Below are 14,900 nucleotides of genomic sequence, written 5' to 3' on the forward strand. Positions count from 1 at the left end.
ATTTGTTACTGATTTTACAAAAATGAAGGACCACTGTATGTTGTAAGACATAAAAGAAGCTTTCTTATATATTCTTTAGCTTTTCTGTTAAACAGATATTTATGAAGTGTGAGAGTTCATAGATCTTATTTAACCTTACACCTACTGGCCGCAAGTGATTCTGCCTTTGCAACCAGTGCAGACCAAGGTCAGCCTACACATCCGTGCATGCTGATCATGGTCTGCACTGTTTGCTATTCAGTCAGTAAATTTTTAGTGAACACCATTTTGAATAATAAGTGGTACTGCCCAAATTGAATGATGGACCAGTCCATTTTAGAAATTTAGCAGGGTAAAGGTTAAAAGGCCAGTAGGGCAGAGAGTAAGGTCTTCTCTTTTAACTTAATTGTTGGCCATTCAGAAGTGAGGCCATAGTAGTTCTTCCTTGTAAGAGATCTTATAAAATAAATGAGAATGTGTTGTGACAAGTTTTGGGATATTATCTAAAGCCAAGATTTATCAAACTTTTAATAAAGTTACATGTAACTTTAAATGTGCTCATCTACAATTATTATACAAACTGTATCAAAAATATTTATAAATGCTGTATAGATATGGTTGATGTGCTGGAAAATTGTGTTTCTTGCATTTTACCATCCTTGATTGGATAGTTATTACGCCAAATTTATGATTTTACTTTCATGTGTGTTTCAAGTCACTGTGTCAGATAATTCATGCTGACAATTTTTATGTGTTGGGCACCAGTCTGGTAAACTTCGTCAGTGTTTTAGAGTAACTGTTCAGTGTGACAGTTGTTAAATGTCAGGCATCAGTCCGACAAAACTTTGTCAGTATGTTTTATTAATTGTTTAGTAGGTCTCATAGATATTCTTCACAGGATGGAGTTTTGGTAACTTGAAAGATTCATCCAGGATTGCTATTGTTCATCAAATATGATGTAGGAAATGTTTTGAAGAAATCTTTGAAAAATAGGCCATGCTATGGACGAATGTAACAACTGATTTAAAGACTTTCTTATCAAAGATATCAAAAACAAACTACTTTAAAAGCAGATTTTTTTCAGCAAATTATTTCGGCCTTAAATATAATTTGTACCTGTATCCGTACATTTCTTTTCATACTTTTCATAATCTTATATATTTACAATGTATGATATGAACAGATATAAACTTGTATATTTTATAACTGTCTGGTGATTTCTATTCTTGTGTATTTATTTTGTGTACATCTAGCTATTGTTCTGATTGGCCAGTTAAACATTTAAACATTAAACCCAGCAGCTTAAGGGGTTAATTTTCAATTGCTCACAGTAACTGTTGTTAAAATCCATCCATACATATATGTTTCCTAAGTATAAATTGTAGTGGATATGAATGGTCACACTTAGACTATAGGCAGAAAGATCTACCCATTTTTATACACCCGAAGGGACATATCATACATGTGAGAAGTTCAGAATCCCAAAACTGGTGGTTTGCCTTTTACCAGCTGGAGTTAGGGTCTCAAAACTGGAGGTTTTTTATTGACATAAATTAAGCGCGTAGACACAAAACTTAGTGACAAAATCCAACATTTTAGGCCACACAATAACGCATAATTCTACACCAGAAGAAACAGTCGTCATAACTCTTGATTTGAATTTTGACAGTTATGTCAGTTTTTAACTTTCATTTTTTGGTTAAAGTTTATATAATGTCAAATATCTCTGTTACATTCAAAGCTATTGACTATTATGCCCCTTTTACAGGCAAAGCTATAATTGCCCTTTTTACTGGCAAAGCTTTAATTCAGGGTCAATCACTGCGAAAAGTCGAGCATGCTGTCTTACAAAAGCTCCCTCTTGTTCTAACTTTAAACTTTCTTAACAGATTAAATTTGTTGAAACAAAGTCTCAGTTTAGGTCTGAAATGGTGGTGGACATGCATTAACATTATTCTACTCAAGGACTGAAAAAAAAAAACGAAGCTCTAAATTGGTCTGAACACAACTCATAAATTATGTAAAATTCCTTACCCCACCCACTTTCATATAAAAATACTGATCATTAATGATTTTGACATGAAAAACAGAAAACAGAAATGCATCAACATGTATCTACCCTTACCAAAATAATGAAGATTGATGTTATCATATAAATGAGTGTGTGTTTTCATCCAATTTTCAATGAAATAAGTCTGATTTTAGTAGCAAATTAATTTGGTAAACATTGGAAGAAAATGGCGTAACTGCATAAGGGGACATAACATTCATGGTCTAAAAATAGTAATGGATTGGTTTTTCCAACAATGCGCTGGAGATCACATGTATGGACATATTATGTTATGACGCCTGTGCCTGTCTGACCTTCCGTCCATCCATCCGTTAACAATTTCGTGTCCGCTCTGTTACTCTTGAACTGCTAGAAGGATTTTAAAGAAACTTGGCACAAATGTTCACCACATCAAGACAACGTGTAGAGTGCATGTTTTGGGTGGCTTGCTTCAAGGTCATGGTCATACTTAGGGGTCAAAGATAATATGTTGTTACTGTCCACTCTGTAACTCTTGGAATGCTAGAAGGATTTTAAAGAAACTTGGCACAAATGTTCACAACATCGAGACGACATGCAGAGCGTATGTTTGGGATGGCTCACTTCAAGTTCAAGGTCACACTTAGGGGTCAAAGTTCATACCTTCCGGCGTATATTGCTCCGCATTGCGGTGGTTTTGTTTCTTGTACTATCATAGCCAGTTAAAAGTAAAAAGGCATTGTACCATGTAAGAAAGTTCAGTTTTGAAATTAGTATACTTGCTTTTCTTTCGGGAAGTAAAATCACCCATTTTTGACTTGTTTCGTCCAAAAGGCCCAGTGCATAAGAATATACATGGCATCATTAAATGAAATAAACAGTTGTACACTTGAGAAAAATGTCTAAATTTCTACCGTTCAAATTAAAAAAAAAAATTCAAATAAAAATTGTATTCAACTTTGTAAGTATTTAATTTCAAAATTTCCGAGATATTCTAGTCTGCACCTTCAGCTAGTGAAAGAATCTTACAACATTATATCAGTTCACTTTGTTATGCACCCTTTACATTTTTTGAAAATATTTCTAAATAAACTAATTAACTGTTTTAAGTATAACTTGTTCAGTATGTAATGAACTATATCATGTCTACCATTACAATTACATAAGTTATGTAATATTACGAAACAAATTAAGAAAAATATTATGAGGTTAAATAGTCCTAATGACCTAAGTCTAAACATGGCTGAGCAAAGTTTGAAATGAGAGTACATTGCTTAGGCATTGTCCGGCATTGTGTCTGTCTATCTGTGTGTCTGTTTCATTTTCCAACTTATAAGCACATTTTCTAACATAAACCAAAATTGATATTTGATGCTTAAGATATAGTGATCAGCTTGAAGAGAGCTTTGCATTTTGATTGGCTGTATAGCAGTTGATAAGTAGATACCCCATGTGTGATTATGTTATCGGAATGTAATTGTTAGCGCTCATGTATAGTGTTATGAAGGCAATAGCTTTATATGTTGTGTATTTATTATAAATGTGTAATGTCAAAATAAAATTGAATATGAACTGAAATATAGGGTATTGTTGTTCTGAAATGCTGCTGTTTGCTAGAATTGATTGTTATACCCCCAGACACTAAGTATATTGGGGCTATATTGGAGTCACATATGTCCATTGGTCTGTCCCTCTGTAATTCATGTATGGAAGCATATCTTTGAAACAGTTTTTTGAATTCTCAAATAAATGTTCACAAGACTTTATTGTCACATATGAAACAGGTTACAACGACTCAGGTCAAGGTTACACTTGGAGGTCAAATAGCCTGATTTCTTTTCTGCTCCTTATCTTAACTGTAAAGAGGATTTTTGTGAAACAAGGGTCAACTTTTAACCTCATCAAGATGATATGCAGAAGGAATGACCGGGGTCACTAGGCTAAGGTCACAGTTGGAGGTAAAGGATCAAGTAGCTTAGATTTTGGTCATTGCCATGTCTTCTAAACAAGGATTTGGATAAAACCACCATCAGTTGTCCACCTCAAGACAACATGCAGAATGTACAACCAGGACCAATAAGGTAAAGGTCAAGGTCACACTTGGAGGTCAGAAGTCAGATTACACTTGGAGGTCAGAAGTCAGAAAGCTTTAGTTCAAAGTGTTATATTGATTTCAAATAAATACACTAAAATCTTTTTCATCACAATATAACAAGAATCATGCATGAACCAAGCCACTAGATTAAAGGTCAAGGTCACACTTATAAGTCAAAGGTCAAATAACTTTATTGTGTCTGCTCTTACAAACCACTGAAATAATTTTCATAAATTAGGAACTATTAGAAACCTCATCAAGACAGCATGCAGAGGGCTTAAACCAGTCACTAGGTCAAAGGTTGCACTTTAAAGGTCATGATCATTACATTTTACTTTCCCTGTATCCAAGCAGTGTGGGGGGTATTAGTCATGGTCAGTGATAGCCCTAGATGTGAACATGCCATTAGGTAGAACCCCTTTTGGGGAAAGTGTGTAGTGTACACAGCATGGTAAGCTCAAATTAGTCATGTTTTTTTAAAAAAAATGTTAACATCAAGTTAGAATAAAGATCAAACAATTGTTCTGATTAAGGTTGATACTGTCACTGATTAGACAAAAATTATCTACCTAATGGTCCAGCAACTTTGGAAAACTGCATGGAAATTCTGAGTGCAATTATGCAGTATATACTATTACTAGCTCACAACAAAGATGGAGTGAGATAGTTTACATGTTTTCTGTCCATTCATCCTGATTTTATATCTCACCTGTTTATTCTTAACCTTTAGCCTGCTAAATTCCTAAAATGGACTGGTCCATCATTCAGTTTGGGCAGTACCATTTAGTATTTGAAGGGGTGTTCACTGAAAATTTACCGACTGAATAGCGAACAGTGCAGACCATGATTAGCCTGCACGGATGTGCAGGCTAATCTTGGTCTGCACTGGTCGCAAAGGCAGAATAACTCGCCGCCAGCAGGCTAAAGGTTAATCTATGATTTTCATAAAACTTTTATGTGAACCTGATCTAGACAATTTGTATAATCCATGATCCAGTTGTGCCAGGGTTAAGTAGAGTTAGGGTTAGAGGTTTGAACTTTGGATTCTGTATCTCTTAGACCTCTTGAAGGATTTTCATTTGTCCACCAAGTATTCACTGCAAGGTTGGGATCCACATGCAATAAATTTTTGAAGGATTTTGGTTAAATGTTCACATTATCAAGACAAGGTGTAGAATCTATATTCAAATTTTGTTTATCCAGGGATTCACATGTAATAAATCTTTTGAAAGATTTTCATGAAATTTTGGTTATATGTTCACATCATCGGGACTATAATAATATAGAATCTGTAGTCAGATTTCCTGTTTTGCTGTTTAGTATATGTCCTAAATGTCTTTAAGGATTTACATGATACACGTGTCAGATGTTAACCTCATGAAGACGGTTTCCAGACCTCAATTAAATACCAGTTGTGGGTATGATTGAAATCTTAACCTACTAAAGGTATTGGTCTTGGATTTCGTGTCCATATGACCTTACTCCCTTGAAAGATTTTCTTGAAACTTTAGTCAGATGTTTACATCATGCAGAATCCCTGTTGCAGCCATATCAGCTCAAGGCTAAGGCCACAGTTCAATGTGAATTATCAAGTGCAAATACCAGATTTCCTTATATGTCTTATGTAAAGAATTTTGAAATGTGCATTGTGATTGAACAACACCTGATAATAGTCTTTTATATAGTATATTGTTCTCACAACCTTAAAATGCTGCACAGACAGAATCATATTTGATGGCTGCTACTGCTTGACATGTAAGATAGAATCATGAAAATTGTTCACTGCATTAGCTGTGATGTGACGTTATCCTGCAAACTTTATTTGCCATATGACTTTGGAATTCATTGGTATACCTACTGCATTTACAAGAAGTAACAAAAAATCTTATGCTTTATAATCCTAGAATAACTGTCTTCTTCTTCCGCCTCCATATGCCCTTGCCAAAAAATATTTACGTACATGTATCTATTACTTGAAATCTGTATAAATACAGCAAGGTAAATCTCGTTGTAAAATACAATTTTATCAAAGTATTATTGATTGACTGGACAAGTCTTTTGTTTATTGCTGCAAAAATTTAGAATTTCTGTAAATTTTGTGTCCCCGAAAATGAATGATTTCACAATATTGACCAGTATGCCATTGATTCAGTAAGTGTTTTGTTATATGGTAGAAGTAAATGTTGAAAGATTTTATTTCAAGTTTTGACTTAGCCCGGCAAACATATTAAATATAGACTAAGTCTTGTTATGTAGGAAAAACTATGGACTTGTGATTTCTAGGAGTTGTTTAATAAGAAATTATACAGTTCTTACCTTCCAGCCCGCCCTTGCCCCATTCTCAATTGTTTTTTCAAAGCCTAAAATCTAACATAACTGCAAGTTTAGTTTATATGTTGATGCATATTTGGTATTGTCGGCTGATCAATCAAATGAGTTTTCAGTCGGTGACAATTCTTAGTTTTTCAGTATCTGTATGTTATCTTTTATACATTCTGTACATGATACAGGGTCAACAGATCCTCAGGTTTTGGCAGTTACCTCAGCTGAGGAGAGTAAAAGACAGAGCTACATCCATGAACTCATTAATACTGAAGAAACATACATGCAGGACATGTCTATTGTTTTAGAGGTAAGTCTGGAATCTCATTGTTTTAGAGGTAAGTCTGGATACATCTCATTGTTTTAGAGGTAAGTCTGGAATCATCTCATTGTTTTAGAGGTAAGTCTGGATACATCTCATTGTTTTAGAGGTAAGTCTGGAAACATCTTGTTGTTTTAGAGGTAAGTCTGGAATCATCTCATCATTTTAGAGGTAAGTCTGGGTACATCTCATTGTTTTAGAGGTAAGTCTGGATACATCTCATTGTTTTAGAGGTAAGTCTGGAATCATCTCATCATTTTAGAGGTAAGTCTGGATACATCTCATTGTTTTAGAGGTAAGTCTGGATACATCTCATTGTTTTAGAGGTAAGTCTGGAAACATCTCATTGTCTTAGAGGTAAGTCTGGATACATCTCATTGTTTTAGAGGTAAGTCTGGATACATCTCATCATTTTAAAGGTAAGTCTGGATACATCTCATTGTTTTAGAGGTAAGTCTGGATACATCTCATTGTTTTAGAGGTAAGTCTGGAAACATCTTGTTGTTTTAGAGGTAAGTCTGGAAACATCTCATTGTTTTAGAGGTAAGTCTGGAAACATCTCACTGTTTTAGAGGTAAGTCTGGAATCATTTCACTGTTTTAGAGATAAGTCTGGATACATCTCATTGTCTTAGAGGTAAGTCTGGATACAACTCATTGTTTTAGAGGTAAGTCTGGAATCATCTCATCATTTTAGAGGTAAGTCTGGATACATCTCATTGTTTTAGAGGTAAGTCTGGATACATCTCATTGTTTTAGAGGTAAGTCTGGAAACATCTTGTTGTTTTAGAGGTAAGTCTGGATACATCTCATTGTTTTAGAGGTAAGTCTGGAAACATCTCATTGTTTTAGAGGTAAGTCTGGAAACATTGTTCACATGGCAAGTAAATGAAGATGTTAAATTTATGAACTTTATAATATTGAAGGAACATCTGTTGTTTTAGAGGTAAGTCTGTTGGGCTTAGTACAGAAGAAAAATGCACATTACATAACTATTGTTTTTAGAGGTGTTTGGTAATACAAAATCAAACTATTTTTGTCTTGCCATATGTAGTGGTCATAGTAGCACTCTTTTATATTATACTCTAGACAAATCCTCTGGGGCAACAATTTAGATTTTGCCAATATCTTCTAAACTTCATAATGTACACTTATGAAGTTTTTAACACATTAAGGAAAATTTATTGTGAAAAACATATCAAAATTACAGAAAAATAGAACTATGCAATCACATAATTTTATTTTGATACCTCAACCCATAATGAAAAAGTCACAAAATACAAATTAATAAATGAATAATGTTTATTAAAGTTACTCATTCACATTTTGTGGTTAATTAGTTTGCATTTTTTTGAAGTGACATATGAAGTAATAGTTCTGACATGAAATACTGCAATTTGACCCTGTTACAGCCAATATATAACAAAAGGTGGGTAATTCTTCTCAAGACACTAAAACGGATTAATGAAATGAGCATTTCAATATGTTGGACAAATATTTATTAAGGGATTTAACATTTTTTTGTGATTTTCCAATATCAGACATACTTTCTTTGTACATCAAATTATGAGTATGTGAACCTTTTTACAAGTAACAATAGTGACTGAAAGTATATGCCAGTAGCTTTAAATGAGCGAAACTATGAAATGGACGCAAATGTGCAAATACTTTTATCAAAAATATGCTCAAAAAGGTTACTTTTCTTTCTAGCTTTGACAAAACTTGGTTTATTATTTGTTTTTTCGATAAATGAAATGTGCTTGAGAAAAAAAAAAGATATGTTTTTGGTGACTTTTTAAAGATAGGATGTAGTCGTATAATGATTAAAATTATTAAGACGGCATAATTTCTTTTATTGAAATTTCTGTATGACATTCACAAACCTCAAATATGTACAGCACATATTGTTTAAGCTATTGGCAGAACACCAAGTGTTGTGTTAGAAGATTTGTTAAATGTACTGTAAAGTTCTGTCCTTCTAAGAAAACTCTAGTATGTATGGAATTTATAGAGAATGCCTCTTGTAAAAGGTAATCGTAGTTATAGAATTAAATCTGGTACTTTAGTGCAGAATGAATATCCTCTGCTGCATATAAAGAAAACTTTAATTACGAATATCTCAGTTGAAATTAATTATGTGGTTATTTGTGACTGCTATTAGTATAAAGAAAGTATGACAGTAAGCAACAGGCTTTACTCCATATTTTAGATGTACCAGGTATTCTTGCCCTGTAAAGTTAATGTCCCAGTGATTAGCACAGGTTAACAAGATTTCCCTTCGAACAACAAGGTCATATTCCTTTGACTGCTCTGGACATTCTGCACACTCAGTCAATGAGTGAAATAAAGGAGTGCTCCGGAATGTTTAGAATGTGTATGGACTGTTCCCAATAAAACTTGTTGAAGGAACAGTCACAGGATGACTGTATGCAACAAATTAAAGCAGGTCTTGGTTCCTATCAACTACAGTTAATTCTCACCAGAACAGACCAGTGTACTATTTCATTCCTTTGACAATTAGAAGATTACTCTAAAATTTTAACCTTTAGCCTGCTGGACTGGCAAGTGATTTTGCCTTTGCAACCAGTGCAAGATCAGCCTGTCTGCACTGTTAGCTATTGTCAGTAAATTTTCCGTGAACACCCCTTTGAATAATAAGTGGTACTGCCCAAATTGAATGATGGACCAGTCTGTTTAAATTTAGCAGCGTAAAGGTTAAGAACACAGTTCTGAGTAGACAAAGGAATATGGATTAGGTTATAACCATTAGTTGACTGTAGTTCTTAAGTTTACAGATTATATCTTTCTACTGCAGGCATTTTACAAACCATTAGCCGAGGGTGGAGCTCTTACAGAAGAACAACTGCAAGCAATATTTGTGAACTGGAAGGACCTGATTGTGTGCAATACAAAATTACAAAAGTGAGCATTCTTGTATGAAAGATATTGTAAGACCAAAGAAATCAATAATTAGAAATCCTGGAAATGACCGCACTCTGGGCTTACCACAGGCAAAGATCTGACTGCCACACTGTCATAGACATCTTTGATGTGTTCCAGTAACATTTAGTTAATATGCAGTAGTGGGTAAAGCAGTCGGACATGACAAAACTTTGATGATTTACTTTTTTTTGCAAGAAATTTGATATGGCATCCTATCAAAATTTGTATTTTGGTCTTTTATGATAATCAAATTGGGACAGTGCCGTCCCATTAGTTCAGTTATTGGACTCGCTTTTTCACTAATTTTACAATGTGAGCCATGCCATGAGAAAACCAACATAATGGGTTTGCGACCAGCATGGATCCAGACCAGCCTGCGTATCCACGCAGTCTGGTCAGGATCCATGCTGTTCGCTTTTAAATCCTATTGGAATTGGAGAAACCGTTAGCAAACAGCATGGATCCTGACCAGACTGCGCGGATGCGCAGGCTGGTCAGGATCCATGCTGGTCGCAAACCCACTATGTTGGTTTTCTCATAGCACGGCTCATATATGCTTTAATCTCTGGTGTTGTCTTTACATATAGTTAACTAATTTCATTTTTAGGGCATTACGGGTTCGTAAGAAAATGTGTGGTGGCGTTGGACAAGTGATAAACAGTATTGGAGATATTCTATGTGAAAATGTGAGTAAATGTGGAAATCTCTTAGACTAGTAGCCAATATGACTCGATAATTACCAGTAATAGTATGAATTTTACAGCCATTAGATTGATAAAAAGCTATAAAGTTGGCGATGGAAGTCTTTCACTTGTGTAAATTTGAACTCTTCACTGAATTACCAGATCTTAAGTAGACTTGTGTGTTTTAAAAACACATATTTTCAAATGAATTGTGTTTCACTAACAAATACTATAGTTACTGGAATTATATATTGATTTACCGTTCATTATTGTATATTTCAGATACCACATCTGACCGCCTACATCAGGTTCTGTAGCTGTCAGTTAAATGCTGCGGCATTATTACAGAAAATTTCAGAATCTAACCCAAAATTTAACGAAATCCATAAGGTAAGTCTTTGTGATTTACAATTTTTTGGAGAGATCAAGAGAGATAGAGATCGAGAGAGGGAGAGATCAAGAGAGATAGAGATCGAGAGAAGAGATTGAGTGAGGGAGAGATCAAGAAAAAGAATGGAGGAGAGAGGGAAATCAAAAAGAGAGACATAGGGAGGGAGAGCTAGAGATAGAGAGAGATCTAGCTGGAGGCGGAAAGAGATCTAGAGAGAGAAAGGGAAAAATCAAGAGGGAAAATTGAGGGGGAGAAATTGATAGAAAGATCAAGCATGAGGGTAGAGAGAGGGAGAGTGAGTTGTAGCTTTTCATTGGTACATTGATCACGACTTAGTTTGGAAGTCAACAGTTTTACAGCTCCTGTTAAAATAGCATCTGAAAAAATGTCTATTTGCTGCTGGGATACTTCATTGAGTGTGCTGTTTTTGATTCTAACTGTTTTTCTGACTAGCCGTTTCTTTCAGGGTCGGTATAAAGTATTCATACAATCAGTACCTATGTTTAGTATATTGACTACAAGACACTGTACCAGTTATACTTTACCGTACTTGAGAAAAATCTAGAAAACTCCATTTGTTACCGGTCTTATTATTATTTATTATTTACAGAAATGTGTTCAGAATCCTAAAACCAAGGGAATGCCGCTGAGCAGTTTTCTCTTGAAACCAATGCAGAGGATAACCAAATATCCTCTCTTAGTAGAAAAGGTATGTTGATTCTCTTACATGCGTAAACTGCCATATGTTCTTAAGTAGAGGTTGAATGATTAAAAATTCAACTGTGTTTTTATGAGTCCAAATATATGGTACACCCTTAGAGAGTGTGACGTTTCATTAAATCAAAATAAAGATAAAAAAGGACAGAATTAATTTTTAGCTCGACTATTCGAAGAATAGTCTAGCTATTCTACTCACCCTGGCGTCGGCGTCGGCGTCGGCGTCACACCTTGGTTAAGTTTTTGCATGCAAGTACATACAGCTATCATTTAAAGGCATATAGCTTTGAAACTTATTTATTCTTTTTCTAGGTCAATTACCAACCTCACTGGGTCAAGTTCCTTAACTCTAACATGTATTTTGAGCAAATTATGCCCCCTTTTGGACTTAGAAAATTCTGGTTAAAGTTTTACATGCAAGTTACTATCTCCAAAACTAATGCAGATATTGAATTGAAACTTCACATGTGTCTTCTGGGTTATAAAACTAGTTGATAGCACCAAGACCCATAACTCTGACCTTCATTTTGGCCATATTATGCCCCCTTTTGGACTTAGAAAATTCTGGTTAAAGTTTTGCGTGCAAGTACATACAGCTATTACTAAAAGGCATATAGATTTAAAACTTATTTTTTCTTTTTCTAGATCAATTACCTACCTCACTGGGTCAAGTCCCATAACTCTGACATGTATTTTGGCCAAATTATGCCCCCTTTTGTACTTAGAAAATTCTGGTTAAAGTTTTACATGCAAGTTACTATCTCCAAAACTAATGCAGATATTGAATTGAAACTTCACATGTGTCTTAGGGGTTATAAAACTAGTTGATAGCACCAAGTCCCATAACTCTGACCTTTATTTTGGCCAAATTATGCCCCCTTTTTGACTTAAAAAATTCTGGTTAAAGTTTTGCGTGCAAGTACATACAGCTATTACTAAAAGGCATATAGATTTGAAACTTATTTTTTCTTTTTTTAGATCAATTACCTACCTCACTGGGTCGAGTCCCATAACTCTGACATGTATTTTGGCCAAATTATGCCCCCTTTTGGACTTAGAAAATCCTGGTTAAAGTTTTACATGCAAGTAACTATCTCCAAAACTACTACAGATATTAAATTGAAACTTCACATGTGTCTTCGGGGTTATAAAACTAGTTGATAGCACCAAGTCCTATAACTCTGACTTGTATTTTGGGCAAATTATGCCCCCTTTTGGACTTAGAAAATCCTGGTTAAAGTTTTGCGTGCAAGTACATACAGCTATTACCAAAAGGCATATAGCTTTGAAACTTATTTATTCTTTTTCTAGGTCAATTACCAACCTCACTGGGTCAAGTTCCATAACTCTTAACATGTATTTTGAGCAAATTATGCCCCCTTTTGGACTTAAAAAATTCTGGTTAAAGTTTTACATGCAAGTTACTATCCCCAAAACTAATGCAGATATTGAATTGAAACTTAATATGTTTCTTCGGGGTTATAAAACTAGTTGATAGCACCAAGTCCCATAGCTCTGATATGTATTTTGGTCAAATTATGTCCCCTTTCGAACTTTAAACTCTTTTGATATTTATCATTTTGGGTAATCATTTCCTGCTTCTGTGACAGTATTTCGAATAGTCGAGCTTGGCTGTCTTACAGACAGCTCTTGTTTAGTTACTAAGTTAAGACAGTAAAAGGATGCAGTTTTTAAAATATCTATTTGATTCATAATGAGTATCCAGTGATGTCACTTACTAAAGCAGTAAACCTTTTGTATACTGATTTCTTGTAGGGAACATGCATTTGATGATTTAGCAACAAGTGAGGTCAGCTTTGTTTCAGCTATGAACATTTCAAACAACTTCTTCTCATAAAACCCTTACGGACTTTCATCTTTGTCTTAGCATCATTATAAGGTCCTTCCATCATTTTGTTCAAATGGGGGCATTAAGTCCATATTTAAGACCACTTGAAATAAAAAAAAGAAGTAACTACTTCTTATGAACAACTTGATAGATCTTCGTCATACTTGATCTAGAAGTTCTTTTAAAATTTCTTCAAATGGGGTCAGCATGCTTCTTTAAAGGGCCACTATAGCTATAAACAAAAGTATCTTTTAGTGACTTTTTGCCATGAGCTGCTTTGCTTATCTTCAGTACAGTGTCAGTAGCAACCTTGTAAGGTCCACTCTTAAGTTTGTTAGCTCGACTATTCGAAGAATAGTCTAGCTATTCTACTCACCCTGGCGTCGGCGTCGGCGTCACACCTTGGTTAAGTTTTTGCATGCAAGTACATACAGCCATCAATTAAAGGCATATTGCTTTGAAACTTATTTTTTCTTTTTCTAGGTCAATTACCAACCTCTCTGGGTCAAGTCCCATAACTCTGACATGTATTTTGAGCAAATTATGCCCCCTTTTGGACTTAGATAATTTTGGTTAAAGTTTACATGCAAGTTACTATCTCCAAAACTAATGCAGATCTTGATTTGAAACTTCACATGTGTCTTCGGGGTTATAAAACTAGTTGATAGCAGCAAGTCCCATAACTCTGACTTTCATTTTAGCCAAATTATGCCCCCTTTTGGACTTAGAAAATTCTGGTTAAAGTTTTGCGTGCAAGTACATACAGCTATTTCTAAAAGGCATATAGATTTGAAACTTATTTTTTCTTTTTCTACATCAATTACCAACCTCACTGGGTCAAGACCCATAACTCTGACATGTATTTTGAGCAAATTATGCCCCCTTTTAGACTTAGAAAATTTTGGTTAAAGTTTTACATGCAAGTTATTATCTCCAAAACTAATGCAGATATTGATTTGAAACTTCAGGTGTGTCTTCGGGCTTATAAAACTAGTTGATAGCACCAAGTCCCATAACTCTGACCTTCATTTTGGCCAAATTATGCCCCCTTTTGGACTTAGCAAATTCTGGTTAAAGTTTTTCGTGCAAGTACATACAGCTATTACTAAAAGGCATATAGATTTGAAACTTATTTTTTCTTTTTCTAGATCAATTACTAACCTCACTGGATCAAGTTCCATAGCTCTGGCATGTATTTTGGGCAAATTATGCTCCCTTTTGGACTTAGAAAATTCTGGTTAAAGTTTTACATGCGAGTTTCTATCTCCAAAACTAATGCAGATATTGAATTGAAACTTCACATGTGCCTTAGGGGGTTATAAAACTAGTTGATAGCAGCAAGTCCCATAACTGATAATGCATTTTGGTCAAATTATTCCCCCTTTTGAACTTAAAACTCTTTTGATATTTAACCTTTTTAGGTAATATTTTCCTGCCTCTGGGACAATATTTCGAATAGTCGAGCTTGGCTGTCTTACGGACAGCTCTTGTTGAAGTTGGGGTAGTTGACCTATCATATGTTTTTTTATACTAAACACAGTTGTTACCATTCATGATTCACTGTGTCATAC

At 34.7% G+C, this 14,900-nt stretch overlaps 1 protein-coding gene across 1 annotated transcript in view; it reads left to right on the top strand.

The window, feature by feature from the left end:
* The window catches only part of LOC123551799 (intersectin-2-like), a 108,082-nt gene that overhangs the window by 64,301 nt on the left and 28,881 nt on the right, over window positions 1–14,900 (top strand). The window contains exons 26-30 of the mRNA XM_053542215.1: window positions 6,614–6,735; window positions 9,562–9,668; window positions 10,297–10,375; window positions 10,655–10,762; window positions 11,374–11,472. Coding sequence (XP_053398190.1) covers window positions 6,614–6,735; window positions 9,562–9,668; window positions 10,297–10,375; window positions 10,655–10,762; window positions 11,374–11,472 — 515 coding nt within the window. The remainder of the gene's footprint in view (window positions 1–6,613; window positions 6,736–9,561; window positions 9,669–10,296; window positions 10,376–10,654; window positions 10,763–11,373; window positions 11,473–14,900) is intronic.

Source organism: Mercenaria mercenaria, chromosome 4 (genome assembly GCF_021730395.1).
Source record: "Mercenaria mercenaria strain notata chromosome 4, MADL_Memer_1, whole genome shotgun sequence".
Lineage (NCBI taxonomy): Eukaryota > Metazoa > Mollusca > Bivalvia > Venerida > Veneridae > Mercenaria > Mercenaria mercenaria.